Here is a 12,248-nt window from a genome sequence, read left to right as displayed (position 1 = left end):
AGCGCCTCCTTAATGTAGTCCTTCACAGCCTTCTCTTCCAGGATGGAAAGGGGATAGATCCTTCCTTTAGGCACTGGTTCACCCGGAAGAAGATCGATGGCACAATCCCATGGCCTGTGTGGAGGCAGCTTGGAGGCCCGTTTGGGGCAGAATACATCACTGAAGGGGGCGTTGTACAGGGGGGTTGGAATGGCTATGGATTGCTTTTCTACCGGGCTCTCAATGGATGTGGTACAGACAGGTAGAGGTTCCGGGAAGAGTTTGGCTGGAAAAGGGAATCCAGTGATACAGCCCTAGAAACAGGAGTCGCCCCACTTCAGGATTTCACCTGTCTTCCATGAAATAACTAGGGTTATGCTGCTACAACCACGGGCACCCTAGGATTGACATCAGTGGTGGATTCCTCCAGAACCAGCAGATGGATCTCCTCCTTATGAAGTAGCCCGGTTTAGAGGGTTATCGGACCAACACTATGATGAATGCATCTTCAACTCATCTTCAATCTCGCTGACCTAGAATTGAGGAGGGCAGAGAATGGAAGAGAGATGTCAGCGGCAGTAAGTGTCAATATAGTGGTGAGTGGTTTCAATTGATACTTCGAAGGGAGAATGGCACTCACCATGGGACGAGGAGGACGGATGGACGGGGCATACGGAGATGATATGCCCGCTGACCTAGAATTGAGGAGGGCAGAGAATGGAAGAGAGATGTCAGCGGCAGTAAGTGTCACTATAGTGGTGAGTGGTTTCAATTGATACTTCGAAGGGAGAATGGCACTCACCATGGGACGAGGAGGACGGATGGGGCATACGGAGATGATATGCCCCAGAGATGCAAAGTAGAGACATAGATTCTGGGCAAGGCGTCTTTGCCGTTCAGCAGCAGTGAATCGGTAAGAGTCAACGAGCATGGGCTCGCTTGCTGGTTCTGGGGAGCTGACGATCTCAGGTTGGCAGAGTGGCGAGTTTGAATACGCCTGACCCTGGTGCTCTTGGAGGCACGACTGCATACGGGTGGCAAAGCGGATGGAGAGTTGAATGAAGTGTTCGAGCCAGATGGTGTCCTTGTATGCAGCGAGATGCAACCACACTTAAGGTTCCAATCCCTGACGGTAGGTGGTCAGCAAGGTCTGCTCATTCCATCCACATCGTTGCTGCAAGACTCCTGAACTTAAGAGCATATTCATTGACAGACATTTCTCCTTTAAATTATAAAGCTTCTCACCAATAGAAGAATCCCATGCGGGTCTGCCAAAAACTTCTCAGAAATGGTCGATGAAGCTAGAATAAGACTGGATAACAGGGTTATTTTGTGTCCAAATAGAATCGGCCCACTGAAGTGCTTTATCTTGGAGTTGAGATATCAGAAAGGCCACTTTAGATCGTTCGGTGGGGGCATCTCCAGGACCAGCGAGCATTGGAGCAGGAATCCGCTGCAATCCTCCGAACCAGAGTAGGGCAGGTGAGGAAGTGGTGGTGTTGTCAGCTGAAGTGCTCGCAGGTGATGGGGATGCCGGAAGAGTGGTGAGTGTTCAACGCAAAGCGTCAACAAGGTCCTGGAAGGGGTCCGTGAGGCTCATGCTTGTGCCGATCGGTCTTGGTCAGGTCTTCTTTTACGGAAAACCAGGACAGGAGGCTGAAAGTATAAGAAACTCAGTTAATTGAGGCACTAGCAGAGGAGCAGGTAGTGTAGGGTGAGGCAATGGTGCTGGAGGCAGTGATGAAGGGATATGTTGGTGAAGGGTTCAAGACTCTGGAGGTAGTGGACACACATACATGCACACGATGAAGACTTGGAGACTTTGAGATCGCTGGAGAGAGGTAAGTAGAGTGGTAGTTAATCCTTAGAGTAAGCACACAGGTTAGACCTTGTTGTGTATGAGACGTATATATATATTAGTGGTGGGCCGTTATCGGTGTTAATGTGCTGCATTAACGTGAGACTCTTAGCAGGCGATAAAAAAAATATCGTCGTTAATCTATTCTCAAAGTTGGGTTGGGAGCTGGGTCTATACTATGCAAGCTATGATGACTTTCACCTTTATATTTTATATAACTCACTGGCTGAGGCCAGCCTAAAAAGATGCTCAGGACAGTTGACGGGCCACTGCTGCGCATCATCACGAAAGCGTATCTTTTTCATGTTTTTAAGCCTTACCGCTTGTCGATTTAAACATTAAAGCATCCAAACACAAGACGTGAAAAAACTGAACAGAGTAGCTGGTTACTCGCGCGCTGTCTTTTCTATGTAGTAATGATATACCTATTCTCATAACTCAGATACATTCAGAAACTGATGTGTTTAACCCTTTAACTGTCACCCCCATTTTTGAACATAGACGTGAAAGTACACTATTCACACTTAAATTGTTATAATTCATAAACGCTTTTGAATGCAGACCAAAGGTTGGTCTCTTTTTAAAGAAGACAATCTCCAGATTTAAAAAAATGGAAGCATATAAATGTTATAGAATTTTAAATTTACTGTAAAGAAAATGTACTGTACTATTTTTATTATATTTTATATAAAATAAATGTTTTATAAAATATGTTTTAATCCAAAATTGCTATAAAATTAAAGCCATATGTCTAAATAAGTTGTGTTCCAAATTTAAAGTTGATATAAAAATGTAGGTTCATTTTGTTTAGGTGTTATACCACAAACAGCCACCAGGTGCCATTGAAATTCCATTGAATTTTTTGGATGCATTTTTCAGCCACAAATGTATGAATTCCTCTCTCAATATTATGTCTATGACAAAATCCACCAAATATGAAATCTTGAGACTTAGACCTTTCCAACAATATGTATTTTTTTAAGATTATGAAAAGTTGTCATTCTAAAAGACCATAATATATTTGGAATATGACACCTCCCACTAAGGGGTAGGAGCACGCTAAAATATTTTAAAGTACGATTTCCATGGTAATGCAGTGTCCGATTTCAAAATGGTTTTCACAGGATGAATTTGGAGTGTTTAAGCTTTTGAATGATATATCATTTATGATGATTACTAAAACATGTGATGGGAAAAAGGATGCACAGATTTTTTTGTGACAAAGGTCAGAACTCCTGTTATGATGTATATGTTTTGAGGTGCACTCTTGTCATAAATTAATCTATTACTGTTCCTACATAATTTTTAACAACAAAAAGTATTCATGATGAATCCGTGAGAACCATGGAAGGCTGGGTTCCATATTGAGACCTAAGCGGTACTCGTACAGTATGCCAGATACCATACCAGATACCATTTTACATCAGTCACCGACCAGTGACCTACTGAAAGGGAATGTCTCCGTTAGGTATGGCAACCCTTGTTCCCTGAAGGAGGGAACGGAGATGCCACGTCCCATCGCCATGGCTGCTTTACTGCTGCTGAGCTACCACCTGCTGCAATGTGCATTGGCTCGTTTAGTTTACACTCAAAGTAGATTGGTCTATCGAATTGATATCCCATTTTGCGTCGGCCACCGATGTGACGTCTCCATTCCCTCCTTCAGGGAACGAGGGTTACCATACGTAACCGAGACGTTCTTCTTCTCCTTAGCCCAAGGTAAGACGACTCTAACATTGTCTGTGGTTCAGGAGTGGCTTAACAAGAGGAATACATCAACTGTAGCCAAATTCCTTGACACGTCTGTATGCCTTGACCCCAGCCTCAGTCCATTCCTTGTGAAGTACTGAAGTATAGAAGTTGTGTTAAATCTTGGTTCATGTTATCTACGGTAGTTAATTAATTTTAACTAATTAACCTTACTGTAAAGTGTTACCGGTTAATCTTTCTCACATATAATGGAAGCAATATACTGGAACTTTGAAACAAACAAAGTACTTATTTTATTTTAAAAGCCATATCTTGTGCTAATTATCATTTATATATTTAAAATATAACAATAATGAAATGTAAATTAATAATAGTGCAGTGTATTCCCAAGACCATCGGATCATGCAAACACAATAGAGACATATCAGTGTTTGCCTGAATAACAACAGTTGTTAACTCTCTCAGCCCCAACGGTCCTTGTGCAATGAGAGCTGCCCCCCAGGCACCAGGCCAGCCACAAGGAAGGGCCTTCCTGTATGCAGTTTTGACTGCCTGCCATGTGAGATGGAGAGATTTCTAATATAACAAACAATGTATCCTTTTTATGCTCTGAAAATAAATTAATAAAATGTAACTACAACCTCACTTTGTTGTGCTTTTTATCTTTGTCTCTCTTTTTTATTATTATTATATTTTTTATTTTTTTCACAAATGCGACTGAATGCATAGAGTTTCTGTCCTATGGGGACCCTCTGGGCCTCTCTCTGACCACTGTGGCCCCTGCTTGGCACCTGCTTCTGTGCATCCTGGTCAAGACTATGGTGGTAATAGCTGTGTTTAAGTCATCCCAGCCTGAAGGTAAACATGCAATGAAATGGTTTGGAACAGCTCAACAAAGAGGCACAGTCATGGCACTAACTGCCCTCCAGGTTGTGATTTTCACAGTCTGGTTAACTACTGCATCCCCAACACCCTATAAAAACAGTCAGTATATTACCTCCAAAACTACTGCATCCCCAACACCCTATAAAAACAGTCAGTATATTACCTACAAAATAGTATATGAATGTGCTGTTGGTTCAGTGGCTGGTTTTTCTATGCTACTGGGACACATTGGACTGTTGGCAGCAATAAGCTTCCTGTTAGCCATCCTGGCGAGAAAGCTTCCATATAATTTTAATGAAGCTAAATTCATTACATTCAGTATATTGATCTTCTGTGCGATGTGGATTGCAGTTGTTCCAGCATATGTGAGCTCAGTTCACAAGGGAAATTTGCAGGGGCCGTGGAGATTTTTGCCATTTTAGCTTCTAGCTTTGGATTACTGGTGGCCATTTTTGCCCAAAATCATCCTTTTACATCCAGAGAGAAACACTAAAAAAGCCATCATGGGAAGAGCCACTCAAAAGAAATAAATAAGTACGTTCCTTCTGGCAAATACTTCAAGTTGTAATCAATGTTGGCTTCAATGATGCCTTTTATAACTTCTTTTTGACCCCAAGCGAAGAACGAAAACGAACTTCGTTTGAAATGTGTGACCACATTTTAGTGTAAACACTAATGCTCCCTAGACATCATCAAATAATCTACCCACCTATCACTACCAAAACAGGCCTTTAGCATTTAAATGGTTTCATAAAGATATATACTGTATCCACAACTGCTAAAACTCATTGCATTGGGGAAGAAATGTTTTAGACCAGCATTTCCCAATCCCAGTCCTCGCACAATGGATTTCCCCTACTCAGGGAGTAGAAAGCAATGGACGCTGTGTAGGGAATATATACATAAATTGAAACAAAGTTTATGCACAAAGCTCTCTTTTAACGAGCTGGTTCTCTGAATCAAGTGTGTTAACTAAGGCCAGAGATTTTCCTTCTTCCGTTTTTATTTAAAAAACAAAAATTCTGTCCACATGAAATTGCAAAAGCATGTTATGAAGCACTGTCAAGAGCATGCCAAGCCAGCAAGTGGCGATATAATCTCAACCTTAAAACCTTGTTGGCCAATCAGAAGCCTGAAAAGGTTTCCAGTGGGCAGAAATAACAGCCATACTCTGACATCACAAGCCAAATCTCTGGTTTCGCTTTCTACATAATAAAACTGCAACCAGAGTTTATGAAAATCTTCACCCTGGCAGGAATTTTCAAAAAATTCCGTTTTCAGGGACTGCATTTAAATGTGGTCTGCTGGCCAAATCACATAGAAAAAGCTGCGGATTTGTAAATACCCGTGTTTGTGTCGGCAGGGCATGAGGTGGAGTGAGGACTGGAATTGGGAAGCGCTGTTTTAGACCACAAAAAAAAAAAAAAACACCTGTTGTTTACAGGCATCGTTTTTGAGTTAGTTAAGTAGACTCAAGTGACCTGTCCACAGAGACAGATCTACGGTTCGTTTTGAGAGTCAAACATGTTAAAAAGAATTGATGCTTACACGCAAAAGGGGCAGTTAGGGCAATGACTTTGCTTCATGAGCAGCCCGCCAAAATATAGCACTACATGTCCTGAGTTCAAGACCTGAATCATTGTATACACCCCCCCCCCCACCACCACCACCACCACCACCAGCACCCCCCTCTGACAATCTGCTTCCTGTCAAGAATCTGCAGTGTCTTATTAAAAATAAGCTTGTTTCTGTGAATCCATCTGGTTACAGTAGACAGTAGGGTGACATAAAATGAACTCATGAACAGAGGGTAAAATGAACTCTTCCTAAACAGAAATAAAAGACCTTATAAAGACGTTGTTGTACTTTCTCACTGAGATTCTCCAAAGGATTGACTTATATATAATGTCTTTCTCAAAATTTAAAAAAAAAAAAAAACACTTTGTTTTATATTTCCACACTATCACATTCGACCAGCAGGATGCAGGACACTGTACTGCTTCAGGTCCCAGATTTAACAGTTAGAAAGGCAGTAAACATAATGCACTCATAATTATATGCATTCTTTTTTTTTATTACATTATACATGGAAATTTTATTAAAACTAAAATAAAAACTAAAATAAAAATAAGTTTTCACACTTTTCTATGAAATCAACCTAAGATAATTTACATATATGTGACTATAAGGGCTGGTAAGCAATTAATTTTTTTAATCTAATTAATTACATGATGTGGTGATTGATTAATCCAATTAATCGCACATCAAATTTGGAGAAGACAGATTATTTAAAATCATTGCCGTGCAAAGAATCAAACAGAGATTAGAAAAAGTAGGTTCAGCAAGAAATATTTTGTTTGATAAAATTTTATTACATATACTCTTTTAGACCATGTAAGAAAATGATGACAGAATTGTAATTTTTAGTTGGGTGAACTATAACTTTAATCATTTATTTGTTTAATTTTATTATTATTACTATATAAATATTAAATAATTCCTTTAATGAAATTATACTCTAAATTATAAACTAAAACTGCCAGTAGGTGGTGGTAAAAGTCTTAATGATTAATTCATCGAGTCATTTATTCATTCATTTGATTTGTTCAAATGGCTGATTCATTCAGGAGTGAAGTAAATGGTTCTTTATGAATGGTTCATTAAATCATTAGGCGTGTTTGTCTTGAAGCGGGTCATCACCATCAGACTGATCGGTGTGTAACATCAAAGTACCACAAGAGCTTAGAGAGCAGACGACTCTTTGTGCTTTTGAATCGTTCGCGTGTACTTTAATGTTATACACCGATTGCCCCATATCTTGAATTTTAGGGATTTTCTCTAGGCTCCATCACGCAGTAAGATGTTGCCCTGCCTCATATTAGTCATCAGTCGACTGTATGAAATGGCAGATGATCCACATAGGTCTGGGGCGGGGCAAGTGCGTTAAATGCGTTAATAATTTAAACACATTATTTTTCTCCATGCTTAATCTAATTAACACGTTAAATTACCAGGCTTAGTCACTATACATATTAAGTCAAATATTCTAACTTTAAAGAATACACATTTGATCTGAAACCTAACTAAAAACAATTACAAATAAAGTATGCTAATTCAAGAAATGGATAATGAAATATAGACTCCATTATCTCCAGGCATGGGCACTTGGCACCGCCTGCTCTCTAAAAGTAACACCCCCATGACCTTCATTATAAATAAGTCAAAAGAACAAGTAAGTGGGTCAGAAAATAAGAAAGATGTGGACCACTCTAATTATCTTCCTGTATCTTTCCTTTAAATTTATTTCTGCAGCTTCAGTCCTAAGATCAGGTACCTGTCAGCTTCAGGGACGCTTCAGGTTGAATGGAATGTACCAGACTGGAGATGTCATACTCGGAGGCCTGTTTGAGGTTCACTTCCTCACAGTGTTTCCAGAGCTGAGCTTCAGAACAGAGCCGAAGCCACCGTACTGTGAGCAGTGAGTCTGGAGTGGATAAGTATAGCTATACAAGGATATACAAGCTATACAGTGTTTATTGCTAATGTGAATTTGCTCAAATGCTGTTTCACTTATTTTTTTATTTATTTCTTTCCTTTTTGTATTACCTTTTTAGAACTGTTAAATATCAACATTTATCCTACTTTTTCTTAGATTTGATATGGCAAGTTTCCAGCAGGCACAAACCATGGCTTTTGCTATAGATGAGATCAATAAAAATCCAAACCTGCTGCCTAACATCACTCTTGGTTACCATCTTTATGACAACTGTGTGATGCTAGGAATGGCATTCCGGGCTGCCTTTTCTCTGGTTAGTGGAACAGAGGAGTCCTTCTCTAACCTCAACTGCACTGGCCCACCTCCAGTCATTGGGATTGTCGGGGATTCAAATTCCACTCCTTCTATTGCAATTTCCAGTGTTCTGGGGCTATTTCGAGTACCTATAGTAAGATTAAATTAAATGACATACATTGTATTTAAATTTTTTGTACTTTTCAGTATGTTTCTGTATACCAGTTTTCATTAGGATCAGAATCTTTCTATTGCTTAAAATAATGTCTGTATGTAAATAATAGTCATGCAGCTCTGTCTTTCTTTATCTTGCTCTTTTTGTCTCTCCTCTTGCTTTTTCTTTATAAGGTTAGCTACCTTGCCACCTGTTCCTGTTTGAGTAACAGAGAAAAATACCCATCTTTCTTCAGAACAGTCCCCAGTGATGCTTTCCAAGTGAGGGCAATGATCAAGATTTTAAAACATTTTGGATGGACTTGGGTTGGTCTTGTCTACAGTGATGAAGACTATGGCAATCACGCTGCTCAATCCTTCCTCCAGGATGTGCAGGTGTTTGGAGGGTGTGTTGCTTTTTCTGAAATCTTGCCTCTAGATAACAACCGCAAAGATATTCAGCATACAGTGGGAGTGATACAAGCCTCTACAGCGAGAGTGGTGGTGGTGTTTTCCACTTCAACATATCTGTTGCCTTTGATGGATGAAGTGGTATTGCAGAATGTAACAGACAGACAATGGATTGCAAGTGAAGCCTGGTCTACTTCACACTTATTTCACACTCAGCGTTTTTTGCCCTTCCTAGGGGGCACACTGGGCATTGCCATTAGGCGTGGAGAGATTCAAGGACTTCATGAATTTCTACTACATCTCCGTCCTAATAATGATCAAAGAAACAATATGGTGAGAATCTTTTGGGAGAACATGTTTAAGTGCAGATTTAACATTGGAGGAAGAGGAGAAAAAATGTGTTCAGGGCAAGAGGATCTGAGCAACACAGATACATCATACACTGATGTTTCAGAGCTGAGGGCCTCATATAATGTGTATAAAACAGTTTATGCAGTGGCACATGCACTTCATGACCTAATGCAGTGTGAGGAGGGGAGAGGACCATTCAGTGGGAACAAATGTGCAGATATAACCAACTTGCAGCCCTGGCAAGTAAGGCACAAATATATAGTGCAGATTATATCACATAAAATAAAGAACTATACACCAAATTAAAATAAGTAGCACCATATATAACAACTATCCTGTCTACAAACTATACAGCTGGTTCACTACCTACAGAAAGTGAACTTCACCACAGGTTTTGGGGATCTTGTTTCATTTGATAAGAATGGAGATGCTCTGGCAATCTATGATGTGCTGAACTGGCAGCCAAGCTCTGATGGGTTAATTGTTGTCCGCACAGTTGGTGTGGTAAATGAAGGGGCAGCAACAGGAAAGGTGCTCACACTGGACGAGGAAGCATTGTACTGGAACTTTGAGACAAAAAAAGTAATTAACACTGCATGTTAATCATCTTTTTTGCAGATACATAGTCTGAATACTGGTCAAAGTTATGATAAAACAAATGAGAATAAATTAATGAAAAGATGTTATCATGTAAAACAGATGACAGATACATGACAGATTATGTCTCTTTCAGCCCCCACGGTCTGTGTGCAGTGAGAGCTGCCCCCCAGGAACCAGACGTGCCAGGAGGAAGGGTCTTCCTGTCTGCTGTTTTGACTGCTTGCCATGTGGAGATGGAGAAATTTCTCATACAACCGGTGATGACAGTATAGACAGTAAAATAATAATAATAATAATAATAATAAATAATAATAATAATAATTTCCTATTTTAACATTCAAATATATTTTATCAAATGTAATTATTTTTCCCTCCTTCAATTTTTGTCTCCCCAGATGCTGATGAGTGTACTATATGTCCTGATGATTTCTGGTCCAATCCAGATAAAGACAGGTGTGTTCCTAAAGAAGAAGAATTTTTATCATATGATGATGCTCTGGGAATCTCTCTGACCACTGCTTCCCTGCTTGGCACCTGCTTCTGTGCTCTTGTGTTGGCCATCTTTGCTCATCACCGTAACACTCCCATAGTACGCGCCAACAATTCAGAGCTCAGCTTTCTGTTGCTGTTATCACTTAAACTGTGTTTCCTGTGTGTGCTACTGTTCATTGGTCGGCCAAAATTGTGGACATGTCAGTTAAGACATGCTGTGTTTGGCATAAGCTTTGTCCTGTGCATCTCCAGCATCCTGGTCAAAACTATGGTGGTAATAGCCGTATTCAAGTCATCTCGACCAGAGGGTAAAGGTGCAATGAAATGGTTTGGAGCAGCTCAACAAAGATGCACAGTTCTGGTCCTAACAGCACTCCAGGTGATAATATGCATTGTCTGGCTTTCAAATGCTTCTCCAACACCCCATAAAAATAGCCAGTATATTAGCTCCAAAATAGTATATGAATGTACCATTGGTTCAGTGGCCGGGTTTGCAGTGCTTCTGGGATACATTGGCTTCCTAGCAGCAGTTAGTTTCCTGTTAGCTTTCCTGGCAAGGAACCTTCCAGATAATTTTAACGAAGCGAAGTTCATCACCTTTAGCATGCTGATCTTCTGTGCTGTGTGGATTGCATTTGTCCCAGCATATGTGAGCTCACCAGGGAAATATGCAGTAGCCGTGGAGATATTTGCCATCCTAGCTTCTAGTTTTGGATTACTGGTTGCCATATTTGCCCCAAAGTGCTACATCATCCTTTCACATCCAGAGAAAAACACTAAAAAAAACATAATGGGAAGAGAAACACAAAATAAGTAGCTCTACATTACTGTGATAAAAATAAAAAATAAAAATATTAGAATTCTAATTTGACTCCCTCTTATACTTTTGAGTTTCATCTTCATAAATAAGCAACACCTTTTTGTGTGATGTATTAAGCACTACTTATTCTGAAGACACTTTTAAACCAAGCAGCTGTCTCAAGCACTCAGTCTTTAGGCAATAAAGTATTAAAGCAATAAAGGTAAATGGAATGCAACACATAAACCCACAAGGGGTAATACATGTACAGAGAAAAGGCAAAAATAGGATTGCTTGAAATATTTTAACACGGTTAAATCTAGAAATAAAATGCATTTTCTGAGGAATGTGGAGTGATGAAAGGTATGAAAGGAAGAGCTGAAAATGTTCCTCTTCCATCAGCACTTAACTGTATCCTGATCAATAAATAAATAACTAATCTTTCTCTGTTTCCACTATTTTTTAGTCCCTCTTTTTCTGTTTGTACTATTCTAATGTCTGAAGCATTGTCTCATGTTTATTGTCATTTTATGAACATTATCTTGTTGTATTTCTTATAAGTAGTTAGTAAGTCACTTTTGATAATACAAAAGCTAAATTATTAATTAATTAGTTAATACTACTACTACTAATAATAATTATTATGATGAAGTAGTGAAGAGTGGGGCACAACGTAAAACTTTTAGACATTTCAAGTTTGTGTAAATCCACTTGGGGTTCAGAGTAAAAAAAAAATATCCACAGTAATATCACACTTTTCTAGTACAAATATGTCACTTTGTTTCATAATAACAGTGTATGTTTTTTCTTTAATTACCATATATATATATATATATATATATATATATATATATATATATATATATATATATATACAAACTAATATAATATATATATATATATATATATATATATATATATATATATATATATATATATATATATATATATATATATATAAACTAATATAATATATATATATATATAACCAACTCTTTACAAAAGTGTTGAATCATTTTCAGGAGGGGATTTGACTATTGTTTCCTTTTGCTCATTAGTCAAAAATGTAAAACACAGAAATAGCATGTTTGCAAACACGGATATGAGACAAATTAGACACTTGGTAGACAAAAGCAAATATATCACAATCTGTTGACACTTTTATAAACCCAAATGAAACATGCATATAGCACAAGTTCACGAGTAGGCTTCTTGTCCAC

The 12,248-nt window shown here is 38.8% G+C and overlaps 1 protein-coding gene and 1 pseudogene across 1 annotated transcript; both read left to right on the top strand.

The window, feature by feature from the left end:
- The first annotated feature begins 4,353 nt into the window (after positions 1–4,353).
- LOC113118800 (extracellular calcium-sensing receptor-like) lies at positions 4,354–4,993 on the top strand (annotated as a pseudogene).
- A 2,684-nt stretch (positions 4,994–7,677) lies between these two features.
- On the top strand, positions 7,678–11,046 carry LOC113118799 (extracellular calcium-sensing receptor-like). The gene is made up of 6 exons (XM_026288209.1): positions 7,678–7,910; positions 8,085–8,376; positions 8,571–9,380; positions 9,492–9,719; positions 9,871–9,994; positions 10,133–11,046. Exons 1-6 carry the CDS (start codon positions 7,690–7,692, stop codon positions 11,044–11,046), a joined length of 2,589 nt encoding a protein of 862 aa, XP_026143994.1. The 5' UTR covers positions 7,678–7,689.
- The last annotated feature ends 1,202 nt before the right edge of the window (positions 11,047–12,248 follow it).

The sequence above is a fragment of the Carassius auratus genome, chromosome 18, assembly GCF_003368295.1.
Source record: "Carassius auratus strain Wakin chromosome 18, ASM336829v1, whole genome shotgun sequence".
Taxonomy (NCBI): Eukaryota; Metazoa; Chordata; class Actinopteri; order Cypriniformes; family Cyprinidae; genus Carassius; species Carassius auratus.
Note: the sequence above shows the minus strand (reverse complement) of the source record. Positions and strands in the feature narration are given on the sequence as shown.

Coding starts and splice junctions, on each gene's coding strand:
- LOC113118799 (XM_026288209.1), top strand. CDS start 7,690: ATGTGGACCACTCTAATTATCTTCCTGTATCTTTCCTTTAAATTTATT. Junction 8,377..8,570: donor GGCTATTTCGAGTACCTATA/GTAAGATTAAAT, acceptor TTTCTTTATAAG/GTTAGCTACCTTGCCACCTG. Junction 9,381..9,491: donor CCAACTTGCAGCCCTGGCAA/GTAAGGCACAAA, acceptor CAAACTATACAG/CTGGTTCACTACCTACAGAA.